Raw genomic sequence first — 15,495 nt, forward strand, 5'->3', positions numbered from 1 at the left:
ATGGTTGTCACATGAACATCCGTACACTTCAGTCGCGAGATTCTAGGCTGTCTGGTGTACTTTCACTTTAAGAGCAGCGTCGACGCTGGACGAAGGTCTCCGCCTACTTCATACTAAGTACACTCACCATGGAGCAGTTGTTTGCGTAAGAATTAACTTATTTTACTTTCTTTTTTGTGTATTTTTGGTTTTGCTTAGGTGGTTATAGATCTAGATCTTTTTTTTTTATTGGTTTCAATCGAAAGATTGGTGAAGTTTGTTTTTCATTTCGAAGTGGCTAGCCGTACTTAAGTACGGTTAGCCGGATAGTCTAGCGTATAGACTGCCAGTCTAGCCGTACTTAGATCTAGGTTTGGCCCTATCGACTCAAACCAGTTAAATACACAGGTCTCATTAGATCTAGCTCTAGTAATTATTCAGGTTCAAATACAAGCAAGTCAGTAATGCACCTTTTGGTTTTGTCTGAAATACAAATACTTTAGGCATTGCAAACTAAAAAGTTCATTTACAATTCAGCCATCAAATATATTAAGTACGGCTAGCCTGACAGTTTAGTCGTCCATAAGTACGGCTAGCCTGGCTGTCTACCCGTACTTAAGTACGGCTAGCCAAGAAGTCTAGCCGTCTTATCTTAGAAGGCCCTATTAACATTAGAAAACAGGAGGTTTAAAATACATGCACTGTCATTAAGGCACCTGGTTTTGTCTCAAATACAAATACTTTAGATACTGCAAACTAAAAATTTATATTTACAATTCAGTAGGCCTATTTTCTTTTTATGGTTAGTCTAGCCATCATATTAAGAATAAGTACGGCTAGACTGGCAGTCTATGACATGAGTATGTGTTTGACATATGTGTGTATGTGACTTCTGTTTAGGAACAGTGTTACCTTAAGAAAGATTGTCGATGCAATGACTTTGACTTTGAGCAATGAATGTTTTTGATGCCTTTAACCAGACGCATTGATGAGAAACAAGGTCTGTTTGTGGAGCGACTCCGGGAGGCTGTCGCAATCCAGAGTGTGTCAGCATGGCCAGAAAAGCGGCCAGAGATTAAGCGCATGATAGAGTGGGCGGGGAAGGTATGTAGAAACATGATTAAATTTTGCCTTTATAAATTTGAATTATAATAACACTAGATTTCTGTCTACAGATGTAAGGATATAATATGATCTCTGAATAGAAAAACATCTCTTTGAATGTCTCAGTTACTCAATTATGTTTGAAAGATATTGTGCCGGCATTCAGTCCAAATGGATCCACATGTGGAATATATATGCCATGTAAAAGTCTGAAAAAATACCAGCCTGGTTATTAACTAGACTTATATCTTTGTGAAATATGGCCAGAGTCTGTGATGTAATGATTGGGGTCTTTGCTATTGGTGCTGAAAACATGAGTTAAGCTTCCTGAGGGAGGAAGCCGTATTTTATTGAGTCTTTCTCACTGTTTTTCTGATTTGATGCCATACATCCCACTCGGCTAAGGGTATCTCGGAGAGACAGGTTTGAAACAGCTTGCCTCTTAGATGACTTAAATGGTGTCTTAAAAGTGTAAAACATTGATTTAACAGTTTTTGATTAAAAAAGAAAAAAAATTGATGCAGGTGACATTTGTCTGCGACCGCTAAAAACAAAATACATTCAACATTGTGTCTCTGTTTCTGCATGATGTCTAGATGGTCGAGAAACTGGGGGGCTCGGTGGAGTACGCCGACATTGGTGAGCAGACTTTGGCTGATGGGAGCAAGATCCCTTTGCCTCCCGTTCTGCTGGGAATGCTGGGTTCGGATCCTAAAAAGAAGACCCTGCTGGTGTATGGCCATCTGGATGTCCAGCCTGCAGAGAAGGTGAGCTGTGTTTTGCTGTGACAATTTCTGCTTTGGTTTACATCTCTGAGTTCTTAGAACAATGAATTTCTCTATTAACTGTATTATGTTCTGTGTAAAATTCAACAGATAATTTATTCAGTCAAAATTAATTTAGTTTCTCCGAAAATTGTACACACTCTGTTTTGGCAAAATTAGATAGTTTATCATTTTCATCCAATTTGTTTACCAACAGTATCTTTTGAGTTGAAAGACATTTTTCAGCTGGTCTGTTCAAACCTTGTAGAAAGAAGATCTGGATTTTGGAAGAGAAAGCATAAAAAGCAAATTTTGTTATGGTTAAATGGAGAGAGGAAAGAACTATTATTTTTCTGACTTTTAAAAAAATGTGTTAATGTTTGAGTTAGAGGCTTCAGCTTCTTTCCCAATTAAGGTGGTCATTTTAACCTTGTGTTCTCAGGCTCTTGAAACTTTGTAGTAAGTTTCTTAAAAACAACAATACTTTTCCTAAAGCAGAACACACTCTCTATATAGGCTTATCTGGGAGTTGAACCCTGGTTTTAATTTTATCAGTCTGATGTCAAGATGACCTTCAGGCACTCTACGAGGCACTCCTTTAGAAAAGAGAAAGCCTTGAATTTGGATACTTTAAAGTTTGCGTTGTGAGTGAAATAATGAGGTAAAGTCGATATCTGTTGTGAAAGGACTGTATTTGTCAAGAGCCTCTTTGAAGAATTGAGAATTTTAGCCAGTTGTTTAGATATCTATTCTTATTTCAAATGTAGAACGAGAATATTCATAATAATAATTCTTTTCTACGTGTCAATTTATTGGCATGCTTAAATGTTTTGCCCCCTCACCCCCACATGGGTGGTTGGCAGGTGCTCTGGTGTGGTTTGCTTCTTCTTTCCTATCAAACGTCTATCGTTTTTGTATCCCCTCCTTCTTTTTTGTGTTTGTCACTCTCTTTTAACACCTCTAATCTTCGGCACTTATATGATCTTAGTGTGTTGCAAGTGCCGTAAAACACTTACTAACACCTCCCCCCCCCCTACCCTTTTTTCTTCTTTGTTATATTGACTTTCATTTGTGGAAGATTTTTTTAGCTGCCTTTCTAAAGTCTTTTTCACCCATACTTTTCAGGAAGAAAAGGCTGTGAGATCTGTGCAGGTCAAATAATATGTTTTCTTTTTTTTCATTTTTAAAGTCTTACTTTTTTGTTTGCTTGGTTTTTTGTTGTAGTCTGATGGCTGGGACACAGAACCGTTTGAGCTTGTTGACGTTGATGGCAAGCTGTATGGACGGGGCTCAACAGATGATAAGGTGAGCAGAGCTGCTGTGTTGTCTAACATGTTTGTTGTTATGAGCTTGGTGTCAAATGTTTGGCCGGGTGGTTCGTAACTTTCCCTCTGTTGTTTCTGTCTGTCTGTCTGTCTGTCTGTCTGTCTGTCTGTCTGTCTGTCTGTCTGTCTCTTAGTCCATCTTGTACAATATCTTTCTCTCTTTTGCTCTATTTACTCTCCCTTATAAAGACAGTGGCACATTGGAATCAAAACTCAAAAATTTATACAGTTTGGTACAGACGACCAGAACATGGAAACTTCAAAATCACAATCACTGATAGCTCATACGATTTGCCATTCCCCTACTGATATCTCTTTAATTTTTCAGTATTATTCTACCTGAATTATGGATGTGTTGGACACATTTATGAATCCCTGATATATTTGACTTATCTGTCTGTGTCTGACTATAAAATGGTTGAAAACGTGATGACATATAACCTATTTTACAAAACCAAGTTCTTTGTTAAGAAGTCTGGAATCTTCCTCAGGGTCCAGTCCTGGGCTGGCTGAACTGTATCGAAGCCATGCAAGAACTTGACATGGACATTCCTGTCAATCTGAAGGTAAAGGAAATAACTTAGCACTCAATGTCAGCTAATGAGAATAATAGATAGATGCGCCCCCCCCCCCCCCCCCCCCCCCCCGCATATCTTGTGCTTTTGTTTATGTCACAGTGATGTCAATTGGGAAGGGGCTGTAAAGACTGCTTATTTTGAAGGAAAATGAAGGATGGAATGACTCTTTCTTTTCTTATTTAGGCTGTACTTTCATGATTTCATAGATTTTTTAGAATGTTTTTAAAAAAATTTCTTGTCTAGCCTGCCATACTTTTGAATTCTATAATTAGTCATTGCTTAAGGTTTTTTGCTCTGTTCAGATTTACTAAGACTGCACCTTGTGCTATCGTTGATTCTTATTTGGCAAACTTGTTATAGACATTTTTCTGTCTCCAACTGTAACTGTGTCAATATAAAAGGAGAAACTTTCTCTTTACTTTGGGTAGATAGATCTCTATTGAATTTGGCCCCTTTTCATTTAGAACTTTGTTATTTAAGGTCTATGTCTTTTTTTGGTCTGACTCTTGAAATTTTTGTTGGAGCAATGTAACTTTCCATCTTTAAATGCACTAGAAACATGCTATTGCCTGTTGAAGTTTTATTCAAGAATATGCCATTGATGAAAATGAATGCAGAACTTTAGGTAGAACTATCTAATGGGCAAAAACTGGGCCAAGCTGACTTGATATGACCTCCCAATTTCCCAGTTTTATCAGATAAAGAAGCGTGTATATGTTTTTGGGGTTGTTGGGGTTTTTTTTTGCACAATCGTCAAGCTTACTGAAACAACTGTATGCTGGCATGTCAAGCATTCTGTATTATACCCTCCACCACCTAGGCTTCTGATCTTTCTTTCCCTTTTCTGCTTCTCCTTTTCTTGTTTTCCATTGAGATGCAAACACTTGCCCGCGTGCCTTTAGCAGGACCACCTAGAGCTTAAGACTTAGACCATCATGTAATGAATTTCTTTCAACCACTTCTACAGTCATTACTAATTGACAACTGTTTTGCTGTCACTTCTTTGGAATGCATCAACTAAATGAAAAGTATAAATCGCAAAAAAAATAAATTCCACTTAATTGATCCCCTTGAAAAATTTCTTTTTAAAATGTGTACATAAATACACAAATACATTAATACATAAATAGCGCACATACAACTGCACAAACATAGATAGTGAGTATTTGGTGGGTGCTCTGGTGTGTTTTACTTCTTCTTTCCTATCAAACATCTATTGTCTTTATCTCCCCTCTTTCTTTTTTGTGTTTGTTACTCTCATGTAACACCTCTAGTCTTCGGCACTTATGTGACCTTATTGTGTTGCAAGTACCGTAAAACACATACTAAAACAAACATAGAGAATCCACACTTCATTGCTGGTCGCCACTGTGCAGTGCCCATTTTTGAACTAGGCTATCATACATATGTTGCTCAAGGACAAATCTCAGTGACCACCCCATTGTACGCTGTGTCACCGACACATGCCTGACTTGCTTTTAGTTAGCACTGCTGTGAACCAAACTAAAGAGTAAATGCTCACATTTTTATAAAGTGGAATTAAAAAGCAATTGCTCAGGTCTGGAGTATTTTATTAAGATACAAAGCAATTGAACCCTACACGCTTATAAATTCTTATGCTCAAAATCATAAAAATCCACACACAGTACATACAGTCACATTCACACCCACTCACACACACACCTACACACTCACACATACACACACATATAACACTAACCCCCCCCCCCCCCCCCCCCCCCCCAACTCCCTTGACAGAGACTTTTGCCTTGTCGTTCACTGTTATCTACATAGCTGCTGATAGTAGGCTAAGCTCACACACACATACACACACACATGAACACACAAACACACAGGTGCACACCCACACTCTCTCACACACACTCACACTCTCTCTCTCTCTCCCCCCCTCTCTTTCTTTCTTTCTTTCTTTCTCTCTCTCTCTCACACTCTCTCGCACTCTCTCACTCACACACGTACACAGATGTGACACTGATAATATATCTATAAATGACCTTCTCTCCAGTGTAAAATTTGATAATGAAGTGATTTCTCTTGTGATAGACAGGCATCTGTGGTGGAGGGCATACACTCATAGGCTAGCATGCGAAAGATATGTGTTCAGCTCCCAGCAGGGAAAAGATATATTTTACTGAATTTCTGCATGTTTCTGGTGGGGTATATCCAAGTTTTCAAGACAATAAAGATTTTCCAGATAGGCAGAGTTGAAGAAGTCGTCTCTTAAATGACGTTTTTTACATTGTCAATTTTGTTGTAAAATATTTACAAAACACACTTATTACATAATAAATTTAATTGTGGTGAAAAATATTTGACAGAATATGTGAGAAGTTGGGGGTGCCGTGATTAACAAGTCGTAGTTTTTTAAAACGTTCCCTCTTTTATTAATGACCATTAGCGTTTTAAGGATGTCACTTTTTAGATTGTAAACCACATACATAGAGCTTGCTGTGGGCAGAGGGATGCGGTATACAAATGCTATTTATTATTTTTTAAGGTAGATTCTGCCTCTTAGTCTTTACTATCACTCTTTTGCTCTCTCTCTCTCTCTTTCTCTCTCTCTCTGTCTGTCTCTCTCTCTGTCTCTCTTTGTCTCTCTCTCTCTCACTTTCTCTCGCAATGGGAGGTTGGAGAGTGCTACTGGTAGTTCTACATCTTTGCTATCCTTCTGTTGTCGCTGTTTTACCATTTCCCAGTACAGCTGAATTTGTCTGAGATGGCTATTCATTGTTGAGGAGAAACATTGTTGCCTTAGACAGGTGGATGTCTTACACAGTGTTAGTTATTGAGAGTTGGCCATTTGTATAGGTGATTGTCTTACACTTACACATAGTTGGCTGTTAAAATAGGTACTATACAGGACAGTACTGTACAGTCATTATTATGTCAGTGTGCTTCTCTTTAACGTTAACTCCATGATACAATTGAGATTGTCTATCATGTGGATGATAATACTGAGATAGTCACCTATCTCTGGTTTTTGTGCTCAGTGATCTTAGGGCCACTTATCACCTGATATCTAAAATAATATGAAATATGACACATGGTTAAGCAATATTGCCACATCATTTCTTATCTGTTACCTTGGAACGTGAATTTGAACGTGTCAACTAATAATCTTTTTTATGAGTTAAGCACTCACTGATTTCACTTTGATTTCAGTTAGACCTCTGGATTTTTCAATGTCTTGTTTTATGGTTTTGATACCAGGAGGACAACACACTGAGAAGAAATGAAAAAAGAGGAGGAGGACCAGAGAGAAGAATAGACTGAAAAAGGAGGAGGAGCAGGAGAAGGAGGAGAAGAAAGAGGAGAAAAAAGTTGGTTGTCACCATTTCTGCTGACATCTTATACAATGGCATCAATAATCAAATTCTTGACATCATCAATGCACAGACCCATGGTCTGTCCTTTTTTCTTCTCTGAGTGGTTGATGGGTGCTCTGGGATGGGTTGCTCCTTATTTCTTTTCCAACACTTTCCGCCTTTAATCTTTCCTCCTCCTTCTCTTTGTATATTATTCCAAGAATCGGCCCTAATCTTCGGCACAATTGCGTTGCAAGTGCTGTAAAACTCTATCTGAAACAAAAACTAAGCTCATTTTTAAAATATCAGTCTCCAGGATATCCTTGGGTCTTTTTCTGCTTTTTTGTCATATGGAGTGAAACAGAGAGCAACTCCTAGCATGCTGTTGCGAGCGCCGTAAAACCGTCTACTATGAAAAAACAAAAAAAACTCTTAGCAAACAGGAGTGAAAAATAAAATTACACTTATATTAAATGTAGCAGTGGACAACAGTGGCATGACAGTAAATAGAAATTATGTCACCTCCATCTCTATCTCTTTATCTTCAGGAAGGTCAAGTTAATGAAGGTCTTCCTTACTGATAACTTCGGGGGGGTATCTAAATTTCTAAAAAACTAATTTAAAATCTTGCAAGGGACTACTTGGTAGATTCTTTCTAAATACAGTAGAACCTATTCTAACAGCTGCTTGAACAAGAAAATCACCTGTACAAACAACCTGTTCCCATATCCCGCCCTTGCTTTTTAAAAATATAATGACACTGTCCAAGACATCCATCTGTCTGAGACATCTACTTTTCACCTCGACAATGGGTGGCGTTCTTGGACAGTTTTGACTGCATCTTAATAATGTGAACACATAGGAAAATGGCTTGATTTTTATCTAATTTCGCATACTTGATTTAGTTGTTTTTATGCCAACAAGTAATTTATAATCAAAGTACCCGAACCCCTAAACTTTGATAGTCGTGTGCAGTTTGAATTTTTTTTTTTTCAGTGTATGAATCTTAAGCCATATTTGCAGCACCTGGAGTTTTCTTTACACATAAAGCTTTTGATGTGCACTGGAGGCCTACATTTAAAAGAAGACATTTTGTCTGCTTTTTCCCCCCTTCATAATGTATAACTTGTTGTCGGTTTCAGTTTGTCTTTGAAGGTATGGAGGAGTCAGGCTCTGAGGGTTTAGACGAGCTCATTGAGCAGCGAAAGACAGACTTCTTACAGGTATGTATTTGATTGATTAATGGGAGGGGGGGGGGGGGTGGAGTTGTTTGTAGGCCTCCACATTATATTTGTTCTGCAAGGGCATAGAATAATTTCAAGAGTCATTATAAATAATTTAGATATATTATACTCAAGTAATTGCTCATCATCACAACTCAGGATTTTATTTATTTTGATCTGTCATAGAAAGAGAGACATTGAGAAAGAGACGGAGAAAGAAAGAGAGAAGGGAGGAGGACAGTGAAAGGAAAAGAGACAGAGATAGATAGTGACAAATAAACGTTCAGAAAAAGATAAAACTATGCTGACAGACAGAATATCATTGTGCTTGGTTTGACCTCTCTTGTGCCCCCTTCCCCTCCCCACTCTACCCCGACTTGATGGTTAGGGTGTGGACTTTGTGTGCATCTCAGACAACTACTGGCTCGGGACGAACAAGCCGTGCATTACATACGGATTACGGTGAGTCACTTGTGAGTGGAAACAGCTTGATGATGTTCTGCTGTTGTTGGCTTGTGGGAATCTAAGATGCTTTGTGGTTATTTAAAAAGTGGTACCTTCTCCCTACATGGGACAAACAATCTCTCCAGAAGAGACAAAGTCATTTTTACTCGATTAAGCATCGGACACACGGCCCTAACACATAAATACCTCCTTCAGGGAGATGAGAAGCCGTTTTGTGTCGGATGCGACACAGATTTTACCATACATTTTAACTGAATGTCTAGACTTCGGAGAGACCCGAAGGAAATATTTTAGATGCAAAAAATAGCAAAATCCATTTTCTGTCGTTGCTCCCAACAGAATTCTATATTTTTTTAAGGCCATTGGCCTTTATGGGAAGTAGTAAATGAAATAAAATTGTTAAAAAATTGTATGTTATTTTTAAAAGTTATTTTAAATGAAAAATGTATTTACACATTTTAATATTTTAGCATTTTAGTGAACGTGTTGACCCAAACTGGAGTGTGAAATGTGCTGTTGCGAACAGAACCAACTTTTTTGGCGCGCTCATTTGACCTTATGCAGTTGCAAGCGCCGTTAAACTCTTACTAAAACAAAGAAACATAATGCATATGTACCAACAGTTTTTTTAACTTTTTTCCTAGAGCATTTTAAAATGTTGTGAAAGTTGTCTTGTTTGGAATCAGGGCCATCTGATCTATTAACTTTATAATAAGCTGCAAGGCAAAGAAGCGCTCTGCGGCCCTTTTTTCACTCTTGTTTTTTAAATTTCATGTTTATATTCACTGTGTTTGTTCTGACTGTTACTATGATATATGTTAGCAAGGAGTGAATGAATACGTAAGTGAAAAAGGGAAAAATAGCGGTACTAAGAGAGGGGGGTAGGGGGAATGTGGGATTATTATGATTTGTTGATATCATATGTGTTACAGAAGCTGGTGAAAACAGTTTAGGATCAATAAAGTATTATATCTTCTCTATCTTATCTTAAAATGTATCTCTATATTATTTATTTATTAAAATTAATATGCAGTTTATACTGATTAGAATATGACCCATGAAATAAACAGACTAGCATGGGGTCTCAGGGCAACGAACCAGTGTGCTAATACTAATGCACTAAGACAATCCTGGGAAAATGATATGAAATTAATGTTCCTAAATCTTAAATCAATTTTTCCAATCAAACATCTATGATCCTTGTCAGTCTTTCCTCTTTCTTTTCTTCATATATTTCATATGTTGCCCTCTAGTTCTTGGCCACTTATGTGACTTTATTGTGTTTCTAGTGCCTTAAAACTAAGTTAAAACATACTAAAATGAGTCTATAGGGGCATAACAGCTCAATCATTTTTAACAAGTCTCTTCTCATCTTTCATTTTCCCACAGAGGAATCTGCTACTTCTTCATGGAGGTGGAATGCGCCAGCAAAGACCTCCACTCTGGAATCTTTGGAGGAACTGTGTAAGTGCAAGTGAGGGCATTATTCTACAGGATGGTGTGCGTGCCTCTTGAACAGTATATCAACATGCTAGGATAAAGGCCAAGGCCAGACTTAAGCCTAAGAAACCTGCCATTGCAGTCTTTATATCGACTGCTCGGTGTAAGACTCTATCGTACTTCACTTTTCAAAATAGCATATTATGGAGTCAATATGTTGGCCCACCCAAACAACATTATGAAAAGTGAAGCATGCTGACAAAATGAATTACTTCTCGTAATCAAAGAATGGAGAAATCATCCAAAAATTGAAACAAGGATCGTATTCGTAGATTCTAAACCAAAGCCGTTCTCTTCAAGGTCTACATGTCTTTTATAATTTAATACTATTGAATTGTAAACACTCAAACTATAAATTTGAGGCATCTATTTCCATTGGGCTAAAATAGGAGAAGTAACTCATTTTGTCAGCATGCCTGATAAATGTTGGAAGTGCTCAAAGACAGTGAGATATGTTCCAATTGTATGTGCTAGTTTTGTTTGTTTGTCTACACTCACTGTTTTTGTAGTTTGAGTGAACTTCGCATAAGTCATACTCTGTACTTTCTGTCAGCCTCACCTTTTCCCACCTGTGTTGCTATTATTCACATTAATATGTTTCTCATTAAAACCCATGCTATCCTCCAGACCCTGACCCACCCAACCTCCCCCACCATCTTCAAAATCACCATCCCTAGGTCATATATATCTTATTATCATTCCTTTCAACAAACCATCTCTCTGTCCTCGAGTTGGTGGTTAGAAGGCGCCACTGGTAGGTCCTACTTATTTTCTTTACCCTCTGTTGTTTCTGTCTGTCTATCTTTCTTTTTCTTGGCACCAAATGACCATCATTGTCTGGATGTCCTTTCCTTTTTCTCAAACAAACAAAACAAACTCTGCACCAGATTCGAAGCGATGACCGACCTAATTCGCCTCATGTCTTCCCTGGTGGGTCAAGACGGCCGCATTCTTGTGCCAGGCGTCTACGACTCTGTGCAAGAACTGACTGATGAGGAGAAGGCCACTTACGACCCCATTGACTTTGACATGGTAAGTCGTGCTAGAATATCTTGTCTGATACCTTTGTTTTTTGTTTTATACTAAGTTTAATTCTATCAGTCTTCTATTTACTTTAGACGAACTAACATCATGCATCTCGGACCTGGGCAATACAGCCCCGGGTCCAGATGACATCCACTACCAGATCATTAGACTTTTACCCGCAGAAACACTTACACTACACTCCAACTAGGCATATACAATGACATGTGGCGTTCACACTCCTTTCCAGAGTCTTGGCGTTTCACCACTGTCATTCCAATACCCAAACCTAACAAAGACCACTCACATTCATCCAATTACAGACCAATTGCACTAACGAGCTGTCTGTGCAAACTTATATAAAAAATGATTCTCAGGCGACTCATGTGGTTTCTAGAGATGATGGGCTCGCTGAGCTGTCTCCAGTGCGGATTCAGGAAAACTTGATCCACTCTGGATCACCTGGTCCGCCTGGAGACCTTTATACCCGAGACGTTTGCTGAAGGAGGCCACATGATCACCTTCTTTTTTAATGTAGAAAAAGCCTTCGCACACACGTCCCCGACACACAAATACCTCCTTCAGGGAGAAGAGAAGCCATTTTGTAGTATCAGATGTGACACAGATTTTACCATTAGACACATTTTAGCAGAATGTCAAGACTTCGGAGAGACCCGAAGGAAATATTCAAAATTTTAGATACAAAAAATTGCAAGACTTTTTTTCTGTCGTTGATCCCAACAGAATCCTTGATTTTATAAGGCCATTGGCCTTTACGGAAAATTGTGAATAACATTGTTTAAAATTTGTTATGTTATTTGAAAAGTTATTTTAAAGTAAAAATTTATTTACATCAAATTTTTAGTATTTTAGCATTTTAGTAGAGATGTTTTAGTTTTAGTATGGGGTTTTATGGCGCTCGCAACTGCCAAAGGTCATATGAGCGCACGAATCAAGTTGGATTTTTCTGAACGGTTCATTTTACAGTTGTAGAGGTGTTGACCAGAATCAGGCTGTGTAGTGAACTCTTGCGAATGTAACCAATTTTTTTTGTGCGGTCACATATGACCGTATGCAGTTGCAAGCGCCGTAAAACACTTACTAAATGAAACATATTTCTTTAACCTTTACTATTACTATAAATTACATGCGACACGACGTGATGGAATCAGGTACTCATCAGTTTAGAGTTGTATGGAGTTATTGGTATAGTATTATCTTAACCCCTTCAATGCCGCAGGTAAATTGGCCTCTCTGCCGGGGGGAAGTCCCATGAACGAAGGCTGCTCAGGGGTGACCCCACTCTACATCCCACATTTTTTAAATTTATGAATATGAATATTTCCTCGTGAATTTCATCATGTACATTCTACATTGAACCGCATTTCTATTGATATAATTTTGGGGGAATTTCATTGAGAGATAGATGGAGAAGAGTTGGAGTTGTAACATGATGCCAAAAACAACACACATTCGAGTAATGACAAACCTAGACTAAAAAAAAGGGAATACATGTGTGAGTGTTTGCTAGTAAAGAAGAAGTGACAAGAGGCTTTTCCTACCATTATACAACGCTCGTATAATCCATCTATCTACATGCAAGCCCATCTGTGTTTACTGCCAGTAAATCATTTTTGTGTGATAGATGTGTTACTTACTTACTTACTTACTACCCGTTACGCCATCTGGCGTTTAGGGCAGCAACTAAGGATCTCCAGCTCTGTCTGTTTGGGGCCATCTTGGTCAACGTCCTCCATGAATGGTTCCAGGACTTCATTTCAGACTCTACTGTGTGTCTCCAGGTCATTTTGGGTCTGCCCCTCTTGCGATGTCCTTCGGGTGTCCAGTGGAGGGCAGTCTTTACAATAGAGTCTGGTTCTCTTCTCAGAACATGCCCAATCCGTCTCCATCTTCTCCTTGTTATTATGGTGGTCATGTCCTCTTGCCTACATTTCCGTAAAAGATCTGCGTTGGAAATCTTGTCGGGTCAAAAGATTAGGAGGATTTGGCATAAGCTGGTTGTATGAAAAGAAGATAGCTTGGCACGATCATGATCAGTCCTCCTCCAGCATTCAGATTCATGTAGATGTGTCAGATCTAGATCTAATCTTCTCTTCGAGCTAAAATCTGAATCTGACGCTTTCAAATGGGGGAGAGGTAATGGAGGTAAACATAAAGGGAAGGTACCCCAAAAATAATGACAAGATTTTAGCAGTAACTTCCCTTACAATTGGTATCAAAACAACCCCTGTCACAGTCCCGTAAATTCTACGGGCCATAGACACAGCGCTACACAGTTCAGGCCCGTAAATTCTATGGGCGCAACTGCGAAGAGGTTAATCCTTATTCATTGTCTTGCTTTTGATGAACAAAAAGACCTATCTTGAATAGAAGTCAGAGATTTGCAATTGAAAGAGGTGGGAGTCTCCTGGTGTCAGAAGAAAAATTAGTGGAAAACTAGCCGCCAAAGTTTGATGACTTTCAAATCTTCAGAGACCTTGGAAACTGCAAATTTATACTTTTTGTGCTTTTGATCTATGTTCTTCGGTAAAATCAACACAGGAATGCGTTTTTAGATAGATATTAAAAGTGTTGATTAAAAAAATGTAACTGACTGTGGAAAAAAAAAGATAAAAATTTTGCCCAGCAGACAGGAACATGTCTGTGTCTCTGTTTTGATTTTTTGGACAAGTGCCTGATTTTACTACGTTGCCACACATATTGCTTGAACATACTCTTTAACCTACCCTTTTCCTTGCCTGCCCTGTCAGAATGAGTACCAGCAAGACATTGCTGCCAAGAGACTGCTCAAGGAAAACAAGCCAGAGCTTCTTATGGCAAGGTGGCGCTACCCGTCCCTCTCCCTTCATGGTAGGCTTATAACGTGGCCCTAACATAGCTATTTTTTCTTTGCAAGATTATAGATTACTTTTTTGTATGCTGAGGTTTTTCCTTTTTTTCTGAGCTGTTTTTTTAGTTTATATTCATAGTTTTAATTTCTTTTTTTTTTTTAATGGTCCTTTTGTCGTTTTTTGGTGAGTCAAAACAGTAATGATTATATCTTGCTTGGAGGGCTACTAGGACGAATAAATAATGTTTTGAAAGAGAAGTATACAGCTGATAAGAACTGTCCCTCTATTGTTCCTGTCAGGCTTGCTTTTTCTTTCAGTGCTAATGGCCATCGACGTGTTGATACTCGTAGTTAGAAGATGGTTCTTTTTACTAGAAACTGAGGTGTGGAAGGCACCACTGTGTGGTCCTTCTGTTGTTTCTTTCTGTATGTCATGCTTTTCCTCCTGCTCTAATTGGCTGTTAGACTGTTACTTTAGCGATGTGCTTTTTTTTTCACTTAATACTCAAGGTGTTGAGGGTGCCTTCAGTGGTGCAGGGGCCAAGACAGTCATCCCGAGGAAGGTCATTGGAAAGTTCTCTATGCGCCTGGTGCCCCACCAAGAGCCAGATGTCATCAAGAGACTGGTCGTGGACTACCTCAACGAGGTGCACGCTAAGTCAGGGAGCCCTAACTCTGTCTCGTGAGTTCATGTCAGGAGTTGGTTTTTTTTTTACTGGGCTTGTTGATCCAGCAGTGCAATGATTTTTGCTGTTCTGTGGGTGGTTGACGGGTGCTCTGGTGTGGTTTGTTCCTTCTTTCCTATCAAATATCATATGTTTTTATCTCCCCTCCTTCTTTTATTTGTAAGTTACTGTCAAGTAATATCTTTAATCTGTTCACCTGTGTATTATTGTTAGTCACTGTCTACTGCTTGAATTAGATGCTTTTTTGTTCGATAAAGCCAAGCTTTCAAATATGTCTAATTTGTCTTAATTTATGACATTGCCCGAGAACCATGTCAACACAGTGACTTGCATTGAATGCTGGATCATTTTTTTATCAATTCACTGAAGCACAGTGTTACATCCTGAGATCGAACCTGGGTGGTTGGCGGGTGCTCTGGTGTAGTTTGCTCTTTCATTCCTATCAAACATCTACCATCCTTATCTTTCCTCCTTCTTTTCTTTGTATGTTACTCTAATAACGCTTCTAATCTTCGACTCCTAATTGTGTTGCAAGTGCCATAAAACTCATACTAAAACTAACTTAGATCAAACTTAGATCGAAGGGCGTCGTCCGCAGCCATGAACTAAAGGGCTGCAGCATGGAGGAAATTGTGGCGAACTGCGAAGGTGTGATTGAAGCCCGCCGGATT

At 38.7% G+C, this 15,495-nt stretch overlaps 1 protein-coding gene across 2 annotated transcripts in view; it reads left to right on the top strand.

Annotated features, from left to right (window-relative positions):
* Positions 1-15,495, top strand: part of LOC101858019 (cytosolic non-specific dipeptidase) — a 22,998-nt gene continuing 7,503 nt past the window's right edge. Inside the window, exons 1-11 of one of the 2 annotated variants that reach the window (XM_005096643.3) lie at positions 1-145; positions 960-1,083; positions 1,680-1,850; positions 3,072-3,152; positions 3,664-3,738; positions 8,219-8,299; positions 8,688-8,761; positions 10,154-10,228; positions 11,152-11,296; positions 14,059-14,158; positions 14,649-14,820. In XM_005096643.3, coding sequence (XP_005096700.1) covers positions 129-145; positions 960-1,083; positions 1,680-1,850; positions 3,072-3,152; positions 3,664-3,738; positions 8,219-8,299; positions 8,688-8,761; positions 10,154-10,228; positions 11,152-11,296; positions 14,059-14,158; positions 14,649-14,820 — 1,115 coding nt within the window. In that variant the 5' untranslated portion in view covers positions 1-128. Of the gene's footprint in view, positions 146-792; positions 1,084-1,679; positions 1,851-3,071; positions 3,153-3,663; positions 3,739-8,218; positions 8,300-8,687; positions 8,762-10,153; positions 10,229-11,151; positions 11,297-14,058; positions 14,159-14,648; positions 14,821-15,495 lie in introns of those variants that run through there. The other variant, XM_005096642.3, reaches the window with a different exon arrangement.

Source organism: Aplysia californica, unplaced genomic scaffold (genome assembly GCF_000002075.1).
Source record: "Aplysia californica isolate F4 #8 unplaced genomic scaffold, AplCal3.0 scaffold00134, whole genome shotgun sequence".
Classification (NCBI taxonomy): domain Eukaryota; kingdom Metazoa; phylum Mollusca; class Gastropoda; order Aplysiida; family Aplysiidae; genus Aplysia; species Aplysia californica.